This window comes from Saccostrea cucullata, unplaced genomic scaffold (genome assembly GCF_032062105.1).
Source record: "Saccostrea cucullata isolate Sc308-1 unplaced genomic scaffold, CSIRO_AGI_Scuc_v1 ctg3135, whole genome shotgun sequence".
Lineage (NCBI taxonomy): Eukaryota > Metazoa > Mollusca > Bivalvia > Ostreida > Ostreidae > Saccostrea > Saccostrea cuccullata.
This window is the reverse complement of record NW_026933587.1, coordinates 1-13,624: the sequence shown is the minus strand read 5'-3', so window position 1 is coordinate 13,624 and position 13,624 is coordinate 1. Positions and strand designations below refer to the sequence as shown.

Sequence of the window (13,624 nt, the reverse complement as noted above, 5' to 3'; positions counted from 1 at the left end):
TGATCGTTTTGCTTTTCCGCGATTTTATTTTTCGTCATCTTGATTTTCCGCGATTTTAAACAAAGTGCCTGCTTTTCCGCGAGTACTTTTCACTATATTTTATGTGTTATTTCCTTTTTTTGATACTTCCTGTCGGCGATTTTTGCTTTAAACATCTAGACCAATGTTTTTTTCTAAATCTTTGTTTTATCTCAAATTAAGTGTCCAATTCAGTGTTTTAAAAGACCAATCCTGGTTCAAATCCTACTTCCGCTTCCCTATGGTAAGCAGAGGGCAATAAGTTTTATTTGGCTAACGGAAGAGGTACATGTGAAAATAAGTTGAGAGAAAAAAATAATCGCTGAAAAACAGTATTACTTGTCAATGAAAAGCAGGATTTTTTCTTATCTCATTTTTTGAAAATCAATGTCGAATCGCGGAAAAGTGGATTTCTGTCGATTTTTTCTTAACTTCTCGTGAACAATTTAAAAGCGAAGTGAGTGCAATGCAAATGTGGCTCAAGAGTGATAAACTATAAACGAAAATAGATTTCTGAATGTCAATTAAAAGCAAATTTTAAAAATAAGTGTCGAACGTACTAGGTAAGTGTTAAATGATTTCTGAACTGTACACTTTAAATAGATTACGTGATGCGTGCATTCAGTCTGTCTATATCTTGTTTGTGACACAATGAACATTTTTTAAAATACAATGCTTCAATAAATGTTAAATACCGAGTAATAAATATAAAAATGTAAAAATGAATTCTCTCATCATTTAAATTATTTTCATCATTTTAATTCACAAAATAATTGTTGCCTTTTTCATCAAAATGTATGAAATATTGACATTTGTATTTATTTCTTAAATAAAATTAATAGGTTCTTTTTATGGATTTACTGTATTTAAAAAAAAGATATGTGTTTGTTGGTGTTCTTATTTATTTGTTTATTTATTCTGTCAATTTATCACTCATTCATTTATTTAAAGTGAAACTTACATTCTGAAATAAGAATTACCTCTAAAACATTGTCAAAAATAATACCAATTCGCAGTAAAATTGAGCATTTATTTTCTTCTTCACAATCAATATGAATGTACCGTTTTTATATTTTTAAATGCTTTTTCCACTTTAATATATTACATGTAAAAAGGGAAATTATTTTATTCTTGGGTTTGTGAGGAGGATAAAGCGAGAAGAAGATCAGTAACCTTGTAATCCTTGGCTAGCGAAGGTGTAGTTTATGTAAATTACTTGAATCTGATTCGTCGAGGAACATTTATTTAAAAAAAAAACACTTTTACCCTATGAGTAATGAAACCACGCCCTCCAGCGCGATGGAACTTGGCAATCATCAACACAGAAAAAAATACGGAATCTTTCCTCACGCAAATATAATATAGTGACATGTGTATAGACAACAAGTAAATACAGTTTAAAAACGTATATACATCACACCCGGCCCATTGGACCTATATGTCACTTTAAGATATGTACAGTATTACTATAATCATTTAAATATATGAATCTCAGAAAAGTTGGTTGCTTCAAGTTTCATTAATAATACATGTATATATCGTTCTTTTGAAATAAACAAGTTACCCCAACTGTGAAAAACACACTTTTTTCAGTGAAAATGTATTTTAAACTCAATTTCATTTTTAAGAAAAATAATCATATATATATATATATATATATATATATATATATATATATATATATATATATATATATATATATATATATATGCAATAAATTTTTAAATAAAGGATTCAGAAAGGAATTGTTTCAACTTATAAACAAACCTGTTTTTTTAATAAAAAAAATTAACAAAATAAAAAAAAAACATTCGAAGCTCTAGCTATCATAAATTAATTCAAATACATATACCGTGTACGTATTTACTTTCTAGCGTGGATGTAAATAAAAATCTATGTTAATAATTATAAAATTCAAATAGAACAATATGGCCACAATGCCGAAAAAGGGACAAGTTTCAAATCTTTTGAATGTGTATTTAAGTTACTGGGCAGTGGCCGTAATAATTAACGTTCAAAAGTGGATTATCTTTTATTTATTTGTTTATTTATTTATTTATTTATTTATTTATTTTATTGCAAATAAAAGTGAATTTCTTTAATGTGCTACATTAAAGTCTGTAGTCCTTTTTGCTATATGGAGTACATACGTGTAGCGTTATAATAAATAATGTTTATTTACTTTTTTGTCTATTTATCAGCTAGATGGTTTAATATTGTTCTACACAAAATCTGCATCATATTCAATAACTAGCCTTATTAATAAAAAAAATGAATTTTTTGAAGATTTAATTTCGGCCGTCTTCGATTTATATAGCCCCTCAGACGCTTTCGCTTGAAGATTTATAACATAATATTATCAACAACTGTTCATAGAAAAATGGAATCAATGTAAAAATGTTTGAACAGCAATGTATGCCTAAATCAATGCAAGAAGAGGTATTTATTGGTATTATTTATTTCTTTGTGTAAAAACATTAGACATAATGTTTATACGACGTTTAGCTACTACAGATTTGTTTACAAAAGATTCCAATATATTTGATCTATTCAATCATAACGTCCTTGCGTGTTGTTTAAATAGATCATAAGATAGGAGTTTTTTCTGCATTTAACTCCTCTCCTTTCTCTTGGTCTATATCGCTTTGATTTGTTTCGTTCCCGGTGAATCTTTCTTTCCGAGAAATATATTATCCAATATCTTAAAAGTGTTAATCCCGTAGAAGTTTTCTTTATAAAAACAAAGCAGCTTAATATGAATTATTATATTTTTTCTTTTAAAGTGAATTTAAAAACTATGTAGAAAAATTATTTTTCCTCTCTGATTTTCTTTTAACTGCATATATATACACTATTTTCAGCCATTTGGATAATCTATGACCATGTAAATCGATTTGGGGTAAAGCAATGTTGAATATACTCGCGAAAAGGCAAATAAAATATTTTTTCTGAAGGCGAGCGGCCTTAATTAGTGCAAGATAAGAAAAGGAAGCTTTTGGATTTTGCAAACATATAACAAATAGAGACAAAATAATTATAAATGAATGAATAAAAAAAATAAATGAATGAATAAATAAATAGATAAATAAATAAATAAATAAATAAATATTATGAAGTTTTAAAAGATTTTCAAGCATTTATGGTTAAGTTTTAAAGGTGCCTAGATTTATCAAATTTGAGATAAATTCCTTTATGATGCTTAAAACAATATATAATTTGTAGGTAAACAACATTAAAAACTGTATTTTAAACTGTCATTTTCAATGAAAAATTAAGAAAACCAGTCATGAATATGGGAGTTTTATTTTCATATTCGACAGAGGAAATTATCATTTCTCTCAGAAAACGGTTTTTCAATATCAAATTTAATATAGGTATCCGGTTTACTTTTCATATGATTTCAAATTGAATGTCAAAAATACCCTTTTTTCTAATATTCTGCTAAAGCAAAGTTTGAAATTGATTATGACGTCATAATGGATCTATTAGTCAAAAGTTATTTACTAGATCTTGACCTTAAAACAATATACATTTCTCAACGCATTCATTTTTTTAAAATTCAACTTAAAATCCAAATGTTACATTTGAATGAAAGCAAAATATATCAGAGTTTTAATATACTTTCAAAATTCTAGCTACAATATAAGATTGGCCATCCCCCCCCTCTTCACACCTGTAGTCGTAGATTATATCTTGACGCACCTATATTTTGTTTTAAACATATTTTATTGAAAAATTCAAAAGGATTGAAAACAAAATTTCATATAACTTACTATTTTCTTTCCTCATATACTGCAATCTGCTAACACGGGTAAAATCATATGCGTCAAGTATTTCCGCTTTCCATAAGAAGACGATTTACATGAAATGCAACGCCTTTTTTTTTTTAGCACGTTATCATTTTCACCTTTGAATTAAATTATTCATTCATCAAGAGTAAGCTTAATTCTATAAGACAGGTGTTACTAGTAGTATATGGAATACTAAATAACCCCATGGTAGCTTGCATACATGGAGCGCTTTCTTGTTTTCATCCCCTTGTTTTGAACATAGATTATTGATATCAATCAAAAGGATTGGAAACAAGTTCTAAATAACTGAATAAATTCCTCTCCTTATATATATTACAATAATATTATGTTATGTTCACCCCCTTCCCTTTACATTCTGTATAGACATCCCCACCCCACCCCACCATTTCCACCAAACCAGCTCTTCGTATGGCGAATGAATATTTGTGTGCGCAAACATGTGTTTAGGTCTGAAGGTATAAGCATTTATTTTAGCATTAGAAAATAAAATTTATAGTTTTATATTCTACAAACAAAAACGTTCTCAATTTCCAGAAGTGCCCAAAATGCATGCATAAAAATTACTATTTAGTGGGATTTAGTTCTTGAGAATCCCTCATTATAAACGTCAATTTGATTCTGGTACGTTATTAACTATTTTCTATGAAAATAATGCAATTTTTACTTTTGTAAAACTTAAGTAAATAGTTAGTTGGCCATTTTATTTCAAAGAAGGTATAAGTGTATGTTATGGTATTAATTAATTATTTAGCTGGAATTGAAGTCTTTTACATATAATCGTAAGAATCTTGAGCTTATTTCAGTCGTGAATTCGTTTGTTAAATTTTTCATGAAAGTGGCGAGGGTATTGATTCAATTCTTTAAATATTGGTCATAATTCCCAAAAGTTAATTTCTTGTCGTCAGAAAACTCCGAAAGTTTTTTACTTTTTGTATTTTTTCCCCTTAAATAAAAGCATACGTTAACGTAGGAAATGAAGCGATCTCTTTCGAAAAAAAGATTATGAAGTTTATATTAATGTTAAATAGCTGATATCAAGAGATTTTAACAATGCCTACTTAAACAAAAATCGAGATATCCACTTTTTATTTCCTTTAAAAAAAAAAGGAAACAATATCAAGCCCCCTTATTCCCCCAAACACAATAATAGAATATTTGTTTTTCATGTATATAAATGTAAGACTTTTTTTTAAATTAATCAATTAATTGATTGATTTATTTATTTACTTATTTATTTATCTATTATTTATTTATTTATTTGTGTTTGTTCATTAATTATCTTATTTTTGCCATTTTTTTAAATTCATATTTTAATTTCTTTTACATGTAAGTAAAGGAGGGTGAACATTGGTGACAAAAGGGTGCGAGTGAATTAATTTTTGACAAAACCGTCATACCTTCCTTGCTTGGTGATGATCATTTCGGTGGTATGCTGATGGAACTTGATCCACAACTCTCTGTTACATAAATAGATGCATGGATTAAAAGAATTAGAAGGGATGGATGCAGTAGACGGTAAGGGAGCCACCACGGCCTCTGAGTTGGGGGGAGGCATGTGAATTGGGGAGGATACTGGTTGGTGCTGAGAAGGCTGAGTATACATGGGATTGCTGTAATAATGCATGGGATCCACTTCATAGCCATAACTGTCATTTTGACTGTATGGAAGCGAATACGGAGTGTCGCTCATGCGAGTCTGAGAAACCACTGGCTGCAGGCAAGCATAACTGGCCGCAGGCCCCTCCCGAGGAGGGGTGTAGCCCGTAGAGACGGGATTTATAGAATCGGGTTCATCAAAGTTTTTATCCCGGCTGTGATTGTCTAAGGGATGCTGGCCGTATTGACTGATGGGTGACGTGGATTCTTGGACGGTGTCTTGGGAGAGATAGTCCTGGCAATAGTACGGTTTGAGAGTGGACAGGATCGGGAACTGCGACTCCGATGTGTGGCAGGATTCGCTCTGTGCGTCATATATGTCCCCTTGTTGGTCATTGTACCTGTTAAAATTCACAGTATTCGCCATCCTTTTATCACGCAGGTTTTATCTGTTCTCAGTTTCTACCCTTCTTTCGCGCTAAATAATACCGCGTGGTTAGAAATTATCTTATTTGCACCGTTTGCACTTCACTGAAAGAAGTGTAAATATATGTTATCACACCAATAGTCTCATCACAGGTTCAGTGGATGAACTGCTTCTCACAAGTTGGGAATCTCCACACTTACGTATCTTTACGACTTCTTTGACAAATGAGGCAACAAGTTGTTCACTGGGCCCTGATTTTCTGTCAGTTTTTAAAAAAAGAGTCTTTGCTACCTACATCAACGTTTTGCTTCGACTACCCGCTGATATACCTGGGAATGTTTTGAAACGACAACAAAAGAACTGCGGTGATACTTATAGGTAATTATGATTATTTCCAGTGAAAGGCAGAAAAGTGTACGCAAGCTCGTTCTGCGATTGGTCAAAGGATCACGCCAGTCAATCGCACGCGTTCATTTCACTTCAGCAGAACATTGTTCAGTAATTTAATCGGCGGACCCAAAAATTGTGATAAACATTCAGTTCTAATGAGTTTCTCGGTCGGAAACATTGCATTCAGCAGATGTCACAATTTTTTGGCATTTTGAGTTTCATTAGGGATACTAGAAATATAAATGATTTTTTTCCATGAATGAAAACCACCCGCAATAAAAGAACTTCAACAGTACAACGGCGATGGAAAGAAGGAACGTATAGCTACAAGAGGACCGATTTTCAATTCGGTAAAACCCGCACCCAAATACTTTGTAAATGAATTGTTTACAAAAACAAAAGAAAAAGTCATTCAACAGAAATGTTTTATCCACAGCAAGAATATTACACAATTAATATTTTTATACGCCTAGCAATAGTACATATACGGACCTGAAACATCAAAGGGTGCGGAGTCCTCAATATACGTCTAATAGACGATGACTAAATATACTTTATTTTTCTTACATTTTAAAAATAAATCTATCTTGTGAAAACGCGAAGAAAAATATTTGGGATAAGCATATAGAGAAGGTGCGAATTTAAATAAAACCAAAACATTTCTTAAATATATTAGATTTTCAAACTCGAAATTTACAGTCAATGTCAAAATTCAAATCTAAAATTAGCAATAAAAAATCTAGTTCTACTTGGCCTTCTTACTTTGATTACGGTAACAGAAGACTAAATGTTCTTCAAACCAGACTACGACATAATTGTGTATTAAACAACGACCTTTATAGATGCAATTTAATATCAAGTCCCTTGTGCACGTGCGGTAAAGTTGAGGACACATATCATTATTTTTTCGCGATCGTATGTCCAAAGTATGCGAAAGCCAGAAATGAATTTTTACATAAATTTTTACAATTTGATAAAATCCACATTTTAGATACACGTGTCTTATTATAGGGGGTTGATTCAATGAATGCTGCAGAGAATTAACGTCTTTTTTCTTTTGTTCAAACATTTATCAAGGATTCTGGTAGATTTCCTTGTTAATTACTGTAACGAATATATGATTTTTTTCTCAACTTTATTTGTATTTATACGTATCTGCAAAATGCATCAATTTGTTTACTATTGCAAATGCTGAATACTTTATATAGCATGTTTAATGTGACAATATAAATGTGTAATGTACAATGTACATATAGGGAGAGGGCGTTATAAGTTTTCAGAACTTGTGCCCAATCCCTTTGCAATTATATTACAATAAAATATGTTCAAACCAAATTTTCATAAGCATTAAAAGTATCGACTTCTAAAATGAACTACTATCATAGTTTTATTGGACGTAATTGAGTTTGTTTCCACGTATTTTTAACACGATACTACCATTTACGTCTTATAAGTGCATCTTTGTTTTATTCCACTGGAGTTGTTCTTAATGCAAGCCGATTGTCGACTTTTCTGTCCATAGGATTCCACCGATATGCGGAAAAATTATATTTTGATATTTAAAACTCAGAATATTTTATTTAATCCATTTATCAAAAAAGCAAACATTCTGAAGAAGTTTTAAGTTTAAGAAGTATTTTATTCATAATATACAAAGTGTACAATATGAATATGGATTGAACAGCAGGCCAAGGGCCTATATTAGTTCTCTCCATTTGAGATCAAGGTACAATTAAATTACATTCTGAAGAAATAAATCAATTTAGCACTATAAAAGTACTCATAATAATTTAAATTCTGTACTAGATCAATATCTCTCTTTCATGATCAGTATTTTTTCCTGTATAATACAACAAAATCATAGCCTTTTTACGTTTTCTCAGATTATCGTAAATATATTTGATGAATTTCTAAAAATAGGTGTATGATCAATTATTTATATTTGAAAGAGGAGAAATCCCTCCTCAACCTCACCTCATGGTTAGGTAGTATGAAGCACAAAATACCTGATGTCAATATTATTGGTTTACATGTATATTTTAAAAAAAAACATTCATAATAAATCCAGTCTTATGAAAAGACATAGACTATAATACTACTGTACACATTGGCTACAGTCTTTTATCAGTCTCTGTCAGAAGAAAGAATTTTTTTTCCTTTGTGAACATGCAGTATGTATGGAACTTAATACTGACTTGTTTATTTGCAAATCTATCCTGAAACTTACAGTAGTTTACTGACTCTCTCAATACTTACATGTTTAAGAATCATCTTAATCCTTTTGTGTGTATGTTTAATACTGGAGTCATGGGCTAGTAATTGCTGCTCGAATTTGTTCTATGGACACATTCAGCAATTTCACTTTCTTGGAAACTGTTTGTTTGGGTTTAAAACCTGTGAAATTTTACATTACTTCAACAATAAACTATTGCATCCCGAGCATCTGTATGTGGTATTCCTACTACAACTGTGTCAGACTCAAAAAAATGCAATGTGTGTACATATGTTAACACTTTTTGTTCTACAAAGTTTGTTTTTCATCTGCATATATTTTTTGTTCATTTTTTGTTTATTCTTGTTTCAATTCCATTCTGTTTTGTTTTATTTTTCTCCATTTATTTTTATTCCAGCCTATTACTTGCACACTATATTCCATTTCATTATTATCCTCAAGTTACATGTAGCTAGAGATGTCAGTTCAAATGTTTTTTCATTGATTAGCAACAAATACCAAAAATGCGAACAGTATCCTGTTTACTATTTCATAAAATTTTTTGATATCTCAAACAATCACTTTAATATCATTGTGATTACAATATTACTAATAAGTGGATGTGTGGAAACAAACCCAGGTCCAGCAGATTATAAAAAAACACATAAGTATTGTGCACAACAATGTATGTAGTTTACTTCCAAAACTTGATATTATTAGTTACACAGTCAGTTAGTGACCTAATACGGAATCATACAGGGTGTGAAATGGAAATCCGTATTCCGTATACGGATTTCCATTTCACACCCTGTATGATTCCGTATTAGGTCACTAACTGACTGTGTTACGAATTTATCCCGCTGAAGACCTAACGTTATATATATATATATATATATATATAAAGAAAATCTATGTGCATATTATGAAAATATCATGTTTTAATCCAATAACAATCAACATAAAATATCGTAACAAGAAATTTAAGTAATCAAACTACCTACGCAAACCGTTTCTTAGCCGCCATTTTTATTTACAATAACAACGCTTGGAACGGAATCGCGTGCCCGATTTTCATATTACGCCTCGACGGAGACGTAATACGGAAAATTTCAGGGCGTCACGTGATCAGCTTTTATCCAATCAGCAATCGACAAATTTGTCTGAAGCGGGATAATATTAGAAATGATTTATCAGGAAATGATATAATTGCCATTACTGAAACTCACTTAGATCAGAGTATCGACAATAGCAATCTTTCACTCGATGGTTATTATCAACCAGTTAGAAAAGACAGAAATAGATATGGTGGAGGAGTTGCATTGTACATTTCAACTAGATTAAATTTTAAAGTAAGAAATGATTTAAATTTTTTCTGATATTGAAATTTTATGGGCAGAGATCCAGAACATTGTTTTATCAACTGCCCATCATATAATGTTGAAAGAAACTATTGGTAAAAAAATTAAATGATATTGATGTTGTTTTTGAACTCGACACTCTGCTAAGAGGAAAATGTCAATACTCTTATCAAACAAATTGCAAAATATTTTCATATGTACAAGAATTTATTAAATCTTACAAGAGACTAAATTAGGGACACTGTTATACTCTATTAAATGCATAATTTTCCCCCCAAATATTTGTATTATTTTTAAGCTGGAACAATATGTAAATAATATGTATACAGTTAGGGGGTTGTCATCTTTTTTGAAATATAATATTGATGAATAATACTTGATTGTGAATCTTTATTTTTCATTATAATCTAATTGATTATCATGTACATGTATTATTACTTATTATTGTATCTTGACCTATTATACAAGGAGAGGGTGTATATAGGCCTTGCCTGTTGCCCAGTCCTTATTGTATTATTCAATAAAATATGTTTAAAGTAACATGCAGTGGTTCAACGCAGTTTAAAAAAAAATCAAAGTGCGTTAAATCTGGGACCAGGTTAACACACTTTGAAAAAATAATTTTTAGTTTCAAAGTGCGTTAACTTTGGGGGAAAAATATGTGCAATTTTAGATATGATAAATAATTATTCTGTTTTTCGAAAGAAATATTAGAAAATAATGCTGTCTTTTATACATTTACAAACAGTCCGAAAAATCTGACGTTTTCCTGGCTTTTTTACGATTTTGATATTTTACATGCCAGGAAAACGTCAGAACCGGCGCCATTACGTAAACTGGGAATTTCACCGTCTTCAACTGGAGCTGATTTTCGATACTTGTGAACCGACCTAAATGCCGAAATCAGAATTTATCAAAAGCACAATGCCTCTAGTACTCACCAATATCGATGAAAAGAAAATATCGCTCCACATTTGGTAACAGGACTTGCAAGGTTTTAAAATGCGAGAAATGAAGACAAATCTCGTGAGTGTGATAAAACCTTTTTCAACGGATTATTTATTTCATAAATGAACCATAAAACTATATTGGTAAGTTCTTTAAGTATTGTACTATTGATAACTTTTGACTTTGAAATTTAATTCAGTTCACAAGTATCTAAAATCAACTCGAGAATGCCGCCTCCGGTTGGAGGCGGCGATTTCCCAGTTTACGTAATGGCGCCGGTTCTGACGTTTTCCTGGCATGTAAAATATCAAAATCGTTAAAAAGCCAGGAAAACGTCAGATTTTTCGGACTATTTTTCAAAGTGCGTTAAATACCTCCAAGGTATAAAATGTTGGTGTACATTCTTAATACACTTTGGGAAAAAAAAAACAAAACAAAGTGTGTCGATTTTGTCCCAAATTTGACACAATTTTAAAACATTTTTCAAAGTGCGTTGGTTTTGTCCCAGTTTTAACGCATTTTGAAAAACATTTCAAAGTGCGTAATTTTTCAAAGTGCGTTGCCACAATGCAGTTCATAACTCGGTGGCATATTCAAAGGAAAAAAATCAAACATGTGCATCAAACTTGAATCCGCAAACTTTCGTATTGCCGAAGACTCTAACAGCGGAATTTCCAACAAGTTTTTACATTGCGGAAATGAATAGACACATTTTATTTTTCATTAAGGACAGATGATACAAACTTTTGTCAAAACAATTGAAAATAACGACTTGAGTCATGCTTTAATGAATAAAATGAACAAAGTTCACCGAGTACTTTCTAAATTTTTAGTCGAATTTTCACAAAAATGGAATTTGAAGTGAAAAATATTTGTATCGATTAATAAGGATGATTTCAGAGAGGCAGACTTTTGAACATCATAGAAGGTTTACAATTTCTTTATATTCTAGAAATATATTATTTGCATCATTTTCAATGAAATAAGGCCAACAAATATATATCAATCCAGGCATCCATTTTATTGTTTGTATCATCTGCCCTTAATTATTAATTTACATAGAAGGGAGTGTGAAAAAAAAGGTGGCACTGGACATCGATCAGTGATCGTTCTAAAAAATTATAAACAATAAAAAGAAAAGGGTACGTTTTGAGCTTTGTTGTGCCCTTAGAATTCAATGTTCTCAAAAGCTTAAATGTAAGTTGAGTATGTGAATGTGATAAATCATGAAAGAACAGGCATAGAGGAGTATTTTGGAAATATGACGTAATAAATGTGTTACATTTCTAAGCTTTCAGCAGAAAAAACAAAATGACCCATTTCTGGAGCAATTTCTTTGAGAAAACTGTGTCCACAACAGTCGCCCACTCTAATTGTCTAATATGTTGTGTAAGATCCTTTGAAAAATTATTATATTTCTCAATATCCTTGTGGGCGATGTATTGATTTTTAATTTCCTATACCACTTCCGTATTTAAGAAAATTCAGGGCCAGATTTGTATTCAAACTATACTTTGTTCTTTGTATAAAAAAGCATAAAACACGGACCACACGGGGAGGAGTACGCTTCCCCCTGCTGACCATTCGCCATTAGTCCTATATATGTATTGATCAGGTAGACAGAATATTCATCAATCATTATTTATCTGATTTATCCATAAAAGATAAATATAGTTATTGAGAATGACGCTTATCTCTTTCTATATTGAAATTATGGATTGCTGCTAAGTGCAACCCGTTTCCCGGAATTATGCGGTCCTATCATGATGATTCTATGGTCAATAATACATGGACATTGACCATTTCCAAACTCCACCATACAGTTTTAATTCTCCGAGACTACTTTCCCTAAGAATAATGCATTGACAAGAACACAGACAGCTTAGTATTACACGTACGTTACGATACAACTCCAGGATCATTATTCGTAGGGAAAACAGTCCCGGAGAACTGCCGGACACTGTGTGGAGTTTGGAGCATTGATGAACATGCGTAATCAGTGTCGTCTCAACTTTCCATCTTGTTCAAAGCAGACGAAATCATCGGTGCTTAGAAAAAAATTCAAGTGTTATCGGCTAAGTATTGTATCAATCGAAGATATATAACTATGAAAAATCGCACAAGGCATACATATTAATTCATATTAAATCAATTTGTTTAAAATTTATTGAATAATTCGTTAGAAAATGGTAAATTAAATGTAAAATGAGGGAATTTTATTTCAATACTTGATTAAATAAAACGCATGTTAAAATATTAATAACACGAATAATCATATTGATGAAAACAAATCTTGGTCGGATTTATTAATTATTTGTAAGAAAATAAGCACGGAATTGTTGAAAGTGGGTTCTTCAAGGAGATCCGAGACGACCTGCACGTGCAGCAGGCCCGTCGGCGCAACTAACACGAGGGTCCGCACAAATTCAGCCTTTATGGAATACATCAACAATTCCCATCTGGTCAAGATGGTCAGGGAAAAACTTTACGTCAACGGTTCAACTGTATGAACCAGACTACTATGACGAGGAGTTTCAGGACAGCGGTCCAGAGGAGCCTGTGACAGGACCCGCCCCAACGGAGGAGCCCGTGAGAGGACCCGCCCCAACGGAGGAGTCCGTGAGAGGATCCGCCCCAATCGATTTCACTCAGACAGGACAATCAGTATACTAGGGACTTGATTAGGATCCTGTGGTGATACATATATATCTTCTCTTAAAATCATTTCTCTTAGTGTTTGTGGTGTAACAGGTATGATTGACTGTACAAATCATAATATCAGGCTTTGTGACCACAAAACAATTCTAAGACAAAAAAAGTTCTCAGCTCCATTTTTTTTTCTCAGAATTTTATTTTTTTCTCA

At 31.5% G+C, this 13,624-nt stretch overlaps 1 protein-coding gene across 2 annotated transcripts in view; it reads right to left on the bottom strand.

Annotated features, from left to right (window-relative positions):
* Positions 1 to 6,655, bottom strand: part of LOC134238700 (T-box protein 1-like) — a 40,044-nt gene extending 33,389 nt beyond the window's left edge. Inside the window, exon 1 of one of the 2 annotated variants that reach the window (XM_062720818.1) lies at positions 5,228 to 6,655. In XM_062720818.1, coding sequence (XP_062576802.1) covers positions 5,228 to 5,853 — 626 coding nt within the window. In that variant the 5' untranslated portion in view covers positions 5,854 to 6,655. The remainder of the gene's footprint in view (positions 1 to 5,227) is intronic. The other variant, XM_062720817.1, reaches the window with a different exon arrangement.
* Between the last annotated feature and the right edge of the window lie 6,969 nt (positions 6,656 to 13,624).